Genomic DNA, 15429 nt, shown 5'->3' on the forward strand with positions numbered 1-15429 from the left:
ATTAGTGCCCTCATTATAAATCAAATAAGACGTTCCATGCATTTCATCGTATATATCTTTTCAGTACAGTGATCTAATATGAATAACTTCAAGATCCTGATTAGCTAGTATCGTGGAAATCTGTAACTGGAAAAAAATTCCAATATGTGGATTTGTTGAGTAAAACAGGCTAGATAAGCGCAATCTATGATGGCACATCAGGAATTCACAATGCAATTACTGTGGTCGATCACCAAATGCTAAGCAACAAATCAGCATCACTGTCCTCATCTGATCTTCATACTGCAGTTTCTAGGCAGCATTGATATCAGGCTGAGGGTGTAAAAATCTCCACCTTCAGTATAGGTAGCCAGAGGATCCTCCAGCATTAGGTAGGCAGATGCAGTGTCCCCCCCCCCCCTTCCCCCCAGTATAGGTAGCCAGAGGAGCCTCCAGCATTAGGTAGGCAGATGCAGTGTTCCCCCCCCCTTCCCCCCCAGTATAGGTAGCCAGAGGAGCCTCCAGCATTAGGTAGGCAGATGCAGTGCCCCCCCCCCCTTCCCCCAGTATAGGTAGCCAGAGGAGCCTCCAGCATTAGGTAGGCAGATGCAGTGTCCCCCCCCCCCTTCCCCCCAGTATAGGTAGCCAGAGGAGCCTCCAGCATTAGGTAGGCAGATGCAGTGCCCCCCCCCCCCTTCCCCCCAGTATAGGTAGCCAGAGGAGCCTCCAGCATTAGGTAGGCAGATGCAGTGCCCCCCCCCCCCTTCCCCCCAGTATAGGTAGCCAGAGGAGCCTCCAGCATTAGGTAGGCAGATGCAGTGCCCCCCCTTCCCCCCAGTATAGGTAGCCAGAGGAGCCTCCAGCATTAGGTAGGCAGATGCAGTGCCCCCCCCCCCTTCCCCCCAGTATAGGTAGCCAGAGGAGCCTCCAGCATTAGGTAGGCAGATGCAGTGCCCCCCCCCCTTCCCCCCAGTATAGGTAGCCAGAGGAGCCTCCAGCATTAGGTAGGCAGATGCAGTGCCCCCCCCTTCCCCCCAGTATAGGTAGCCAGAAAAGCCTCCAGCATTAGGTAGGCAGATGCAGTGCCCCCCCCCCCTTCCCCCCAGTATAGGTAGCCAGAGGAGCCTCCAGCATTAGGTAGGCAGATGCAGTGCCCCCCCCCCTTCCCCCCAGTATAGGTAGCCACGAATGCCTCTAGTATTAAGGCTGCATTTCCACTTGTGCGGTGCGAATCACCACGGTAAAAATTCGCATGCAGATGCGAAATTCGCATGCGGGTCTATGAGAATTTTCATGCGAATTCGGATGGATGACGATGTATGCGAATTTAACCATGGCAGTGCTGGTGTGCTTTTCCATTGTTTCCATGCGAATTTCTTATTAAATACATTGTACGCGATTCGCATAGCGGTATGCGGTATGCGAATTCTGATGGCTCTGCCATGCGAATTTTTTCTGCACAGAAAAACGCAAAGGAATCCTGACAAGTGGAAACAGTCCCATTCACTTGTATTGCTATGCGAATTTGCATGCGAAAAACGCATGCGAATTCGCAATAGTGGAAATGGGCCCTTAGGTAGCCAGATATAGATCCTCCTCCCCTCAGTATAGATAGCCAGATAACCCAGGTAGCATGTAGCCAGTGCCCCATCATGCAGAAAGCGCATTGGAGCGAGGTAAGAGATTCAACATTTAGTAATGGGAGAGACGCGTGGCATCTGTCTTCCTGTTTGGCGTCCTGGTCTTCAATAGCTGCAGTGATGTCAGTCATCACATAAACAAGTCAGGGGTCATGTGATGATGCCCTGCAGCCATGGAAACCAGAACGCCGAAGAAGACCACACTGGTGAGTCACTTATTTCTTGCTCTGCAACACTCACATCATAAGCCGCGCTTGTCCCCCTCCGTGCCCGTGCTCCCCCCTCCAGAAAATCAAACCAGGCTGTGACCCTCCTCGCCGCCCTTCCTAAAATGGGCACTGTCTGTGCCCTTCCTTCCCTTCCCTCTTCATAGAAAAGTACATGTTGCTCAGTTGTAGCAGAACAGCATGTCTGTAGAGCACTACAATCCATTAACAAATGTTGGGGTGACACAATATCCACTTTATATACACTCCTTAAAGGCATACAGAGGCAGGGATGGAGGTGTGAAAGATTACTTACATGGGGCTTCTTCCAGCCCCCCTGCAGTCTATCAGATCCCTCGCTGTACAGTAGTTCTAATCCTCTCTAGGGTACCGCTGTCTGCTCCAAGAGATCCGGCTCCAGTACATGCGTGGGCCCATCCTCAATCCCGTTCCTAGGAGCATTCTGTGCATGCCAGTTGAAGTCAGTGTGAACTGCGCAAGCACAAAACACTTCCGGCAGTGGGAGCGTGATCGAGTAGGTGTGTGGACAGGACCACACATGCACAGCAGCTGTGACCAGAGTGCTGGTCAAGGATCTTTTTTGGAGCAGACAGTGGCACCGTGGAGAGGATTAGAATTGCAATGAGGACCTGAAATGCCCCCCGCGTTGGTATTCCTTTAAAGGTGTCATCAAAGCACCAATGCTACCCAGAGTACTACTTACCCGGGACTTTCTACAGCTCCTGGCAGCCGCTATGTCCCTCACCACAACTCCACTCTTCGCCGCTGGCTCCCCATCCCTGACAGTGGCTCGCCAGATTTCCTCTACTGCGCCTGCATGAGCGCCGCTGCCAATCACCTCCATGTGGTCCGGAATGTACTGCGCAGACACAAATTTTGTACTGCGCAAAACTACTGTGTCTGCGCAGTGCACTCTGGACCACATGGAGGTGATTGACAGCGGTGTGCAGTTGAGAACGACGTAGAGGTTGTCCTGTGCACCATTGGGGACTGTGGACCAGCGGTGAGGGACATAGCGGCTGCCAGGGGTTGGAGGAAGGTAAGTAGTACTCTGGGTCGCATTAGTTGCTTGATGACTCCTTTAAGAGCAAACAATGATTTTAGGAACCAATAAGCAATACATTGTGAAAAACTGGTCGGTTTGAATGTCCCAGTGATGATTCTTCATTTTTTGGGATTTCCACAACTTGCACTGAAGAAGTTAATTAATACAGCAGTATTGTTATGCTAGCCCACTGAACCTTTGTTTTTACCGTTTGGGTGAAGAATCTGTTACTCATTTTTACGTCATGTTCTCAGCACTAATATGTGTGTTTGGAGTGAACTTGGGTCTGCTTGGCTAGCAAATCAGTAAATCATTGCCAGAACTCTTCAGGTCATCCTTGAATTAGTTTCATACACCATGTCAGTGTCTCAGTAATGGGAGGATTTTAGGCATCTGGTGCAATTTGCTAAGGTGAGGCTAGGCACAAGATCATCAGATCATAAATGATTAGGCAGGACTTACTGAAAATTCTTTGCTAATAGTTAGTGATTTTTGCTATTATAAAGACCGCAAATAGCAGCAAAGAAAGTAAATTTCGGCCTCCGTGTGCTCAAATTTACCTTCATTGCCACAAATCGCGGCTTTTATAATGTCCCCTATATGCGCCAATCAAGGTAAATTTCTGCACCTGGAGGCACCCGATTAGTGGTAGGGATTTGAAATGTGGGCGCTCGGGTTTGTTAAAATGCAAATGGTGGCATTGCATTTCCGCAATGCCGCTATTTCACAATGCAATACTGCTATTTGCATTTCTGCAAGCTCAGTGCCTCTATTCCGCATTGCCTGGGATGATTTCAAATCACTACCGCTAATCGGGCGAATCGAGGCGCCAGGATTTACCTTGATTGCCGCACATTGCGGCTTTGCGGTAGAGGGCTGAGGAAAGCTTTTAGGGTTAGGCGCCACCACGGCAGGTTAGGGCAAGGCACTACCAGGGAGAGTTCAGGTTAGGCACCAATAGGATGGGAAGGTCTTAGGGTTCGTCAGCACTGGTGGTAGTCTTACGGTTAAGAACCACCGGGGGGGGGGGGTTTCTTAGGGTTCGGCACCACCTGGGATGGGGGGTCTTAGGGTTAGGCACCATTGGGGGGGGGTATTAGGGTTAGTCACCACAGGGGAGGGGGGGTCTTAGAGTTAGTCACCACCAGGGGGGATCTTAGGGTTAGTCCCCACCAGGGGGGTCTTATGTTTAGGCATCTGTGGAGAGAGGATTCTGAGTGAGCATAGGATTAGGTTTAGCTATAACAAAATTTTGGTAAATATTACCGATATTTTACTATCGAAATTCAGTAGTAGAGTATTGCTAATATCCTGGCAGTTTGTCTAATTCAAGGCATGACACAGTAGCCCTGTGTTTTTTCTAATGATAGAAAATAAGTGAAGCACTCATTATCCTGATTGGACTGTATAGGTGCTTGTGCTGTTCCAGGCTAGGAGCATTCAGAGCAAGCGCAGTTACAGTCTTAATGAACTGCGAACCCAGCAATGGGACTGCGATTGGAGGTGCACATGGCTAGGACCGCACATGTGCAGTATTCCGCGACTGAGCCAAGCTGCAGACTTTATGGTGCTGTCAGTGGCACAACGGACTGAGGACATTGAGGAAGCAGATGGACTACAGACAGCAGGAGGCAGTCCCAGGTAAGTAGAAATCTTTTTTGGTCTCTGGTACGCACAACCTGCATTACTGTGTTTATGTTAGAAGAATAGCAATTTGATGTAGACTTCAATCCAGCTCTTTTACTGAAAACCCTCTTTATTGTATAAAAAGCAAGTGCAGTTACATTAAAGATGCTGTAAGAGAGACACTCTTACAGCCTTTTTATTGCAACTCTGCACTTGCTTTTTATACAATAAAGAGGACTTTCAGTAAAAGAGCTGTGCTGGATTGAAGTCTACGCTATACAAGTCCCGTCGATACACGGGTGAACTCTTGCGCGTTCTGACACCAGGGTCATTTGTGTGCTGCCCTTTTCTTCATTTGGACTGTAGCTATTTTTTCTGCATTTTTTTTCTTGCAAACTTACACTTATTTTTCAGCAAATCAACTCTGCCTAATTCACTATGTCCTCATTTTCATCTAGTGTAGGAGGATGAGGCACAAGTAACACATTTATCAAGTGCTTCCTAGGAGCGTTTTGAAGCAGATATTTTCAGGACTGGTGGCACAGCGACACAATACAGAATATTCTGATTTTAATATTTGTAAGTTAGCGTTCACTTTGACAAGGCTTTAAATCGAGACGTGTCCACCCATAGTAGCCAATCACATTTCTTGTTTATTTTTGTTTCATAATAGCTCATTGGTCATTGACATATTACTATACCTCATTCATTGCTTTGCCATGTCATTATGTTAATTTTATGTTTTCCAATTTTTCCTAAATCATTCCACTATAACAAGGAATCCTGATATACAGAGGGTTATATTGGGCCGGAAACTTCGGACCATCCCCCCCAAGACCACCGGACACAAGAACTCCTTCTGCCCTTCGGCCATTAGCCTCCTGAACTCTCTTTACATTCTCCCACCCTCCATCGGTGCCCTTCCACTGGCTAAGTAGCATACAGCAAAAATAAAAAGCTCTTAGAGCAACCAGTTAACAGGACAACGCTTTAACGGATTAGACTTTTCCGGCATTTCAGCAGTGTTTGAAAGATGCATACTGCCGCTGAATGTATATGTACGATGTATTCCATCATGTTACTGTCATGTTCCGGTTGTATTTCTGATGCTTTTTCCTTCGCTCCTGTAAACTGCATGCTCAGTGCCATCCTCTAATGAGCAATGTATTGTGGCAAACCCAATTCTGGGCATGACCTAGTCATGTGAAATAAAATGATTCTGATTCTGTTATACAATCATTTTGCTAGTGTTCCCACTTAGTCTTAGTACATGCATCATTTGCTATAAGATCTATAAGATGGAAATTGAAGCTTCACCAAACTGTAGAGAAGAGATTCCTCCCCAGGCCTTCTGGAAATCTCCTTCTTTGAGAAGCTTGAGGTCCGGTGTGCACGGTGAATGGTCAGACACCACCATATCTATATGGCCCTGCAGCAGACCATTCCACAGAGCTTCCTGCAGGAGAAGCAGGGTTACATGTGCAATTATTATTATCACAGCCCCAGGGGGAGTTACAAAGCAACAAAATAAAGAAAGCAAGAGAGAGAAGAGAGAGAGGGAGAGAGAGAGGGAGGGAGAAGGAGAAAGAGAGAGAGGAGAGAGAGAGAGAGAAAGAGAGAGAGAAAGAGAGAGAGAGAAAGAAAGAAAGAAAGAAAGAAAGAAAGAAAGAGAGAGAGAGAGAGAGAGAGAGAGAGAGAGAGAGAGAGAGAGAGAGAGAGAGAAAGAACAAAAGAAAGAGAGAACGAAAGAAAGAGAGAACGAAAGAAAGAAAGAAAGAAAGAAAGAAAGAAAGAAAGAAAGAAAGAAAGAAAGAAAGAAGGAAAAATATGCCAACTGTTATAATCTATTTTCAACATATTAGAAAGATTTTATTTTTTTTAAACCCTTATTGATAAATACAGATAAATATATACATAACATATAACATTTTCTAAGCAATAATAAAATGCAATTAATTCTTGTGCACACAAACGCAGATTGTATATGGGTTCTGGGCTATTACCTGCATTCTTACATATACCACATACTTAGTTCTAACTAAGTCTGATATCAAAAGCAATTAACCAGTTCACCCCCAAGGGTTTTTACTCTAACGGACCAGAGCAATTTTCACTTGTCAGTGCTCCTCCCTTTTATTCCCTAATAACTTTATTACTACTTATCACAAGAAAATGATCTATACCTCGTTTTTTTCACCACCAATTAGGCTTTCTGTGGGTAGTACATTTTGCTAAGAATTTTTTTATTCTAAATGCATTTTAATGAGAAAAAAACAAAAAAATAGAAAAAAAATCATTATTTCTCAGTTTTCAGCCATTATAGTTTTAAAATTAAACATTCTCCTGTGGATAAAACAAACACATTGCATTTGCCCAGTTGTCCCGATTATTAAACCATTTAAATTATGTCCCTATCACAATGTATGGCGACAGTATATTATTTTGAAATATAGGTGTTATTTTTCTGTTCTGTTTTTTTTGTTCTGGCCATAATTACAAGCCCCAATGTAATAAATTAAAATTAATTTTCCCCCATAAAATATAGATTAAAAAAAGCTGAGTCCCTAAGGCAAGTATTTATTTATTTATTTTAAGCTGGTTTTTTTTTTTACAAGTGTTTTCTTTTGGAGGGGGAGTGTTGGAAGTGGAATTGTATTAATTTTATTACTCATGTGTATGTACTTGTAAATGTATGTATTTTGTACGTGTCATATACTTTTTGGCCACAAGATGGCGCTAGTGAACACTCGTTATAGTAAGTGTTCACTTTTTTTTTTTTTTTTTTTTACACTTTATTTAATTGTTACATTTCCTGTTTTTGTGAATGGACGTAGCCGCTGTTCGCAGTCACGTCCATTCACTCCAGGCACTGCGATTGGGTAGAGGACCGTTTGGTCCTCTTCCCCAATCCCTCACCATGGGATCCTGACGGAAACGGCAGCCGTAGCGGCGCGCACACGGCGGTAGCAGCGGCGGGAACGCGCGACTTATTAATACGTCATGTTGCCGTTAATAGGGTAAAGCATGACGTATTAATGCGTTAGGATGCCACTAAATGGTTAATCTATACCATACAATCAGATGTACGTATTAAAATTGCCTTCTTTAGCGAGCAATCATATTTTTAAAAACATCATTCAGATCAAAAGGAAAAAATGCATGTAATTCATCTACAGCATTAAAGAGTCCAACCTATTCCCTATATTAAAACCAGTCGCTACCACATTTACAAAAAACAATCTGCCACAAAATGATTGACAATGCATTTGATACTCCTCGGGATTAATTGGTCCCAGCAGCTTTGCTGTTTTTATACAACACAATCTGAATATTCTGGTCAAAAATCACAATTGTTCATTAACCACTTCCTGCCCCAGGACATGAAATTAAGTTACTGCTCTCGCCTCCCTTCAAAATCCTAGATAACACTGTTTATTTATCTCTAAGCTCCAAAAAATGCTATAGAGTTGAAAAGGATTGACAGCAAATCCCTCCCCCCGGGAATTCAATGGCAGGGCTAATGAATAAACAAGTGTAAAATAAACATTCCAGGAGAAGACAGATGTTACAAGTGAGTAGGGTATACAATCTGTTACTAATATATTAGTAAAACAAATGAACTAGTTGAATAAACAGGAGAGACAAATAAATTGTATGGGTTTAAAGTACAATAGAACTGTTTACATAAATGATTATTGTATTAATGTAGTAATGTATACTACTTAACTCATCTACATGTGTTTTTTGTTCCACTCTTTTCTATCTTCAAAAACATCTAGTAAACAGATATTTGAAAAAAAAGAACTGTTTACATAAAAGCTATAATGTATGAAAGTGGATAATGTGTGTATTTTAAACATTTTTGCCTTATTTTCCTTTTAAAAAGTAGAAAATAAGTAAATTGCTAGAACAAATATCACCAACAAAAAGCCAAATTTGTCTTGAAAAAAACAATATATAGATCATTTAGTTGTGATAATTACTGATAACGTTATTGCCAAAGTAATCAGAGCTGAGCTGAACTGCGAAAACGACTAGGGTAGGGAAGTGGTTAATGTACAACTAAACTCAGAACTTCTTCTCTGCTTTAAAATAGAACCTTTAGGGAAAAATATTTCTTTGTTACAACTTATAGAAATCCTAAAAGTGTTAGCTTCCTGCACATTGCTAGGAACACAGAAAGGGTTAACCTTCAGTGTTTACGTATTATTGCAGAACAGCGGCACACTATGACACAGCTGAGGCACGGCTCACAGCCCTGGTTCACACTTGCCGATTATGGTTAATTAGACAGGCTGCTACCCATAAACACACAGATTGAATCTCTTAGTAACCGTATGCATTTTATTATATGCTGCTGTGTAAGAGTTGGGGTCTGCTTTAAAAATCGAGCACCCTAATGACCCGGTGTTCTTGTCCAGGTGGGACCGTTCAGATTATATTGTAGACTAGTGACCTTCTAAAAACAGGCTAGGTCTGTCACTGCACATGCGCACCCGCACATGCCCTCCGCTTCTGGCCCTGTCCTCCCCTGCAAGCTTTCAGTGTCTCTGCGTCCCTGCACATGCGCAGTGCAAAAAAAGCACTGACACGCGGACAAAGCAGGACGCAGGGACACTTGCAAATTATATATAGAGATACCGGCAAAATTGCTCAAGTGAGAATACAAAGCATGCAAAACTATTTTAGTAGCTTTGCAACATGTCGCCAGACTCACAACCAAATACTTTAACCACTTGTCGACCGCACACTCATAACACGCGTCGGCAAAGTGGTAGCTGCAGGACCAGCGACGCACATCTGCGTCGCCGGCTGCAGGCTAATTAATCAGGAAACAGCTGCGAGCGTCTGCTTCGTGTCAATTCATGGCGGGGGGCTCCGTGAATAGCCTGCGGGCCGCCGATCTCGGCTCGCAGGCTAAATGTAAACACAAGCGGAAATAATCTGCTTTGTTTACATTTTTACAACGCTGCTAACAGTAGCAGTGATGTACTAGATCAGCGATCCACGGCTAATCAGCGGCCGGGGATCGCTGTCACATGACAGGCAGGAGCCTGTTAGAGGCTGCACAGGACAGATCCGTTCCTGTGCAGCCTCCGATCTCCGGGGCAGGGAGGGAGGAGAGGGAGAGGGGGAATCCTGGGGGGCTTTGAGGTGCCCCCCCCCCCGCCAGAGACACGCAGGCAGGAGCGATCAGACCCCCCCAGCACATCATCCCCCTAGTGGGGAAAAAAGGGGGGTGATCTGGTTGCTCTGCCTGGTATTTGATCTGTCTTGGGGGCTGTAGAGCCCACCCAGCACAGATCTTAGAAATCAGTGCTGGTCCTTAAGGGGGGGGGGGGGGGTAAAGGCTGAGTCCTGCAGTGGTTAAAGTGCCTTTCTCTCATAGGAGACAAAGCACATATACATTCAATGAGGACTTTTTTGGTCACTGTGTCACCATAGAAAAAAAATCCTCACCAAATTTGCTGGTACCAAGTTTACCAAAAACAGGTGGTAAATCTTCTCAATTGGAGCACACAGAAGGCAATAAAAGCATGACAGATGCGCTTAATTTTCAGCACTCTATCTTACATTTAAAAAATATATGGCTGGAGCTCCATTGCTTAAAGTAAACCTCCAGACTAAAAATCTACTCAGCAGTACTGAAAAGGCTTGGTGGTATTTCTTTATCAGTTTCACAGCATCAGAACTATGTTTTTCTTATCCACGCCTCATTTTTGGCAGCACATAAGCCAAGCTCCGCCCCATCAAAGAAAACTGCTCGGGCATTTTTCCCTGGATACTGTGCAAAGCATGATGGGACTTCTGATGTTGTTGTTCTCGTGGCCTAGCAACTGGCAGGGGTGATCAGGACACAGGACCTAATGCTCCCTGTCACCTCCTTTCAACCAAAAAGATGGCTGCCCTCATGAAATCACAAACATTTGCCTGTTCTTTTAACCACTTCAGCCTCTCTGGACGAATATGTTCGTCCAGATGGGCTTTGCGCGCTCCCACGCATGCTCCCGCCGCCCGCCGTTAGCTCCCCAATCAATGAAAGGAATATAATTCCCATTCATCGATCTAAGTCCCCCGCAGAAAAACCGACGGTCTCTTATCAGAGACCGCGGTCTTTCTGCAAAAATAAAAAAAAGTTCCCTGTCCTCTTTCTATTTCCTGGAAGCGTGATCGTATGTTTCCAGGAATTTTTTTGACTGTGGCCATCTTGTGGCCAAATAGTAAACTACACCCACATGTATTTTTAAATAAATAAAATACATTATATTCCATTAAAAAATTAGCTGTTTACTTCCCACACCAAAAATTACCCAAATAAAATTTTTAATAAAAAAAAATTACAATTAAAAAAAACAACAACAACATAAATAGTTACCTAAGGGTCTGAACTTTTTAAATATGCATGTCAAGAGAGTATGTTAATATAATTTTTTAAATTATAGGCTTGTAAATAGTGATGGATGCAAATTGAAAAAATGCACCTTTATTTCCAAATAAAATATCGGCGCCATAAATTGTAATAGGGACATCATTTAAATGGTGTAATAACCGGGATAAATGGGCAAATGAAATACATGGGTTTTAATTACGGTAGCATGCATTAACGGAAAACTATAATGGCCAAAAACTGAGAAATAATGATTTTTTTTCCATTTCTTTCTTAATGTTCCTGTTAAAATGGATTTAGAATTAAATAATTCTTAGCAAAATGTACCCTCCAAAGAAAGCCTAAATGGTGGTGGAAAAAACAAGATATAGATCATTTCATTGTGATAGGTAGTGATAAAGTAAGTTATTGGCGAATGAATGGGAGGTGAAAGTTGATCAGATGCAAAAAATGAACAACCCTGTGGGCTTAAGTGGTTAAAACAGGGTGGGTAATAGATTACATTACTTATCTATTTTAATTAATATAACTTATGTAACGTAATGTTTAGGCTGAAGTTCCTCTTTAATCTCAACAGCACCAGTCTTTGTCGGCCTGGTTTCCCCCCCCCCCCCCCCCCCCCCCACAATCAGCACAAATAAACCATCTATCGTGTTTATTTTTGTGGCACCAATATAGCAGTTACCAAAAACATGTCCTGCCTTCCTTTTGAAGATAATAGCATTTTTTTTCCAGATGATGATGTCACCCAATCCAGCTGTCTTGTCTCCTCTTTTATACTGTAGTTTAAGATATTTTTTATAAAGATCAAACGTTCACTCAGCCCGCCTACAGTAGTGCATGGCTGGGTGAACTTTTGACCTTGACAAAAACTTACCAAATGAAAAAAAAATCTCAAAAATTATAAAAGATTAAACATTGATTTTTGCAGCATAAATGTGCACAAATACAGTACTACCCAACCATATCTGTTTCATGTCCATGTGTTGTTGCGAGGGGTGGGGTTATGTTATTGTGTGAAGAAAAAAAAATTGCTATTATCTTCAAAAAAATGAAAGTAGCGAAAATTGTAACTTTTGCAGCACAAATGGGCACAAATATAGCACTAACCTTACATAACAAAATTTGTATGTGTGCTGCTTGTAGGGGAGCCAAGTTCAAGGAGCTGGCTTCGTCTGTTAGATCAGGGGTCCCCAAACCCCAGTCCGCAATACCGGGCTGCGGCATGTTTTGCGGCGGGCCGCGCAGAACTCCTCTCACAGCAGTGCGGGCGCGTCCCACGCTTGCTGTGTAGAGTCAGGAAGCAGGGCAGCTGTTTCCATGGTAACGGCGATATACATCGCTGCTACAGGGAGCCGCTCTCCTGCTTCCTGACTCTACACAGCAGCCGTGAGATGCGCTGCTGTGAGATTATGATGCACTGAGGAGAGGGGCGGCGGATACTATGGAGGAAGCGGCTGCCAGCTCATACGGTAACTGGGGCAACCATGTTAGCTATACTGGGGGAAATCATGCTAACTATACTGGGGCAACTATGCTAACTATACAGGGGCAACTATGCTAACTATACAGGGGGCACCTATACTAACTAGCTATCCTGGGGGCACCTATGCTAACTATACAAGGACAACTATACTAGCTATACTGGGGGCAACTATGCTAACTATGCAGAGGCAACTATACTATCTATACTGGGGCAACTGTACTAGTTACCTACCTATTCTGGGGCAAATATACTAGCTATACTGGGGTACCTATACTAGCTATACTGGGGTAACTATACTCCCTATACTGGGCAAATCAGGGAGTTTGCTGCCCAACCCCCCTACTCCTGCCACCATGGCTGCCCCTTCCCTCCCTACTCCTGCCGCTGCGTTCTGGCCCCTCTGCAATCGCAGGGGCTGCACCCCTCTAGTTATGCCCCTGCAGTGAAAGCAATACTTTTTTTACAAGTGTAGTCTGATCAGCATTTTCAACTACCTGTATGGTGCCCACTAGACATTCGATAACAGCTTGCTTACTGGGTACTTGTCAGAAGATGAATGCACAGCTAATGTCTCTGGTGGCAGTGGATGAACACCAGATTGCCATTCCTTGTGGAAATAATCAAATGCTGTTCCTATGTCCAGCAGACGGCCCTGATAATGCCAAGAATTTGTTTCCACTTTCAGCCACTTACGGGGCTATATTAGCAAGATCTTGTCACAAACGGTAGAATCAGGCAACTGTCATGTTATATCCATGGATTCCTTTACCTCTGTTGCCATGGGTTACTAAATCATAGCGCAATGCTTTGCATACAAATGTTTATTTATCAAATGCTCTCATTGTCAGTGACATTGATGGATATAATAGCGGCAGATAAACTTACCTTATTGCTTTGTCCTCTCACAGGTGGACAGCACTTATAGTAGGTGGCACCAGGAGGAATGTGCTCAGAGCTCAGTGACAGGTAATGGTGGGTGGTCTCTACAGTAAGGGGGGCTCCAGCACTCTTTGCTCTTCTGATGATGGCAAGGGACTTTGCTGATGAGAGGTGCACAATATGACAGCGTACCCTGATGGAAGACCATTGTTAAGTAGAGGTTTCAGAAAAATCTGGTTTATGAGACATGTAACAGGTTGTTGTGGAGTAAAACTGCAATTGTACTGTGGGAAAATTATAAAGTAATATCTGTGCTGAACAGCAATATCAGATCCGAAATACAGGTATGTGGTATGACCTTGGTGTCTTTATAATAAGTAGTCATTTACTATTTCTCTTAACGTTTTTATATACCTACTTACCTGGCATGTCTCTGTCTACATTATCTGGGTTGTCTCTGTCTACATTACCAGGGAGGTCTCATGCCTACTTTACCGGGGAGGTCTCTGCCTACACTACCAGGGAGGTCTCTGCCTACACTACCAGGGAGGTCTCTGCCTACACTACCAGGGAGGTCTCATGCCTACTTTACCGGGGAGGTCTCTGCCTACACTACCAGGGAGGTCTCTGCCTACACTACCAGGGAGGTCTCTGCCTACACTACCAGGGAGGTCTCTGCCTACACTACCAGGGAGGTCTCTGCCTACACCAGGGAGGTCTCTGCCTACACTACCAGGGAGGTCTCTGCCTACACTACCAGGGAGGTCTCTGCCTACACTACCAGGGAGGTCTCTGCCTACACTACCAGGGAGGTCTCTGCCTACACTACCAGGGAGGTCTCTGCCTACACTACCAGGGAGGTCTCTGCCTACAAAACCAGGGAGGTCTCTGCCTACAAAACCAGGGAGGTCTCTGCCTACAAAACCAGGGAGGTCTCTGCCTACAAAACCAGGGAGGTCTCTGCCTACAAAACCAGGGAGGTCTCTGCCTACAAAACCAGGGAGGTCTCTGCCTACACTACCAGGGAGGTCTCTGCCTACACTACCAGGGAGGTCTCTGCCTACACTACCAGGGAGGTCTCTGCCTACACTACCAGGGAGGTCTCTGCCTACACTACCAGGGAGGTCTCTGCCTACACTACCAGGGAGGTCTCTGCCTACTTTACCAGGGAGGTCTCTGCCTACAAAACCAGGGAGGTCTCTGCCTACATTACCAGGGAGGTCTCTGCCTACACTACCAGGGAGGTCTCTGCCTACACTACCAGGGAGGTCTCTGCCTACACTACCAGGGAGGTCTCTGCCTACACTACCAGGGAGGTCTCTGCCTACACTACCAGGGAGGTCTCTGCCTACACTACAAGGGAGGTCTCTGCCTACACTACAAGGGAGGTCTCTGCCTACACTACCAGGGAGGTCTCTGCCTACACTACAAGAGAGATATTTTGCCTACATTACCAGGGACTCCTCTCTCTACATTACCAGAGAATGTGAGGATCAGACATTAATTTTAGCCAAAAAGGAGAGATATTTTATATAGTAAACCTGTGTTCACGTCTGATACTGTCAGTTGTAGGCAAATGGGATAGACAGGCATCAAAAGGTGCCCTCATGCCACGTAGAAACTTTCAAAATGAAGAGTGCTTGGAGTGCCATGTGCAATTTTGGTGTTAGCCATGCTTGTGTTCTGGTTGGCCGCACCCCACCCTACTTCACCAATGTTTATTGGAGCTGAGCTACTGGAAAGACTCAGGAAGCAGAAAAAGGTGAGCTAACAATTGAAGAGAGAAGTTTAGCCTAAGAACCTCAAATACAATGGCAGTTGTAGCTTGCCTCATTAGAGAGCTCCAGGATTTGCCTCCACATTTCATATGCTAGCTGCTGAAAATGTAAAAAGTGAAAAAGCTTAGGCTTACTAAGTATTTTACAAAGCTTGGCAAGGGAAACTAAGCATTTCTTAGGCTTCCCTCACAATACATGAACGCGATTTGCGCACACGGTTTCCAATGCACACCATGTATGGGGAGTTGAAGAGTAATGCATACGTTAGCAACCCCAATATGGTATAAATAGTACACTTCAGCGCGAATTCACTTGTGTCCACCACCGAAAACACCATAAAAATAATACGCTTACCAGATTATCACAGACCTTAACTACAGG

General features: G+C 44.4%; 1 protein-coding gene across 5 annotated transcripts in view; it reads right to left on the reverse strand.

Annotated features, from left to right (window-relative positions):
• Positions 1–15429, reverse strand: part of LOC137571481 (allantoinase, mitochondrial-like) — a 74005-nt gene that overhangs the window by 6428 nt on the left and 52148 nt on the right. For 4 of the 5 annotated variants that reach the window (XM_068280647.1, XM_068280649.1, XM_068280651.1 and 1 more), the window contains exons 8-9: positions 13277–13463; positions 5835–5973 (exon numbers count right to left, since the gene is read on the reverse strand). In XM_068280647.1, coding sequence (XP_068136748.1) covers positions 5835–5973; positions 13277–13463 — 326 coding nt within the window. The remainder of the gene's footprint in view (positions 1–5834; positions 5974–13276; positions 13464–15429) is intronic. The other variant, XM_068280652.1, reaches the window with a different exon arrangement.

Source organism: Hyperolius riggenbachi, chromosome 4 (genome assembly GCF_040937935.1).
Source record: "Hyperolius riggenbachi isolate aHypRig1 chromosome 4, aHypRig1.pri, whole genome shotgun sequence".
Taxonomy (NCBI): domain Eukaryota; kingdom Metazoa; phylum Chordata; class Amphibia; order Anura; family Hyperoliidae; genus Hyperolius; species Hyperolius riggenbachi.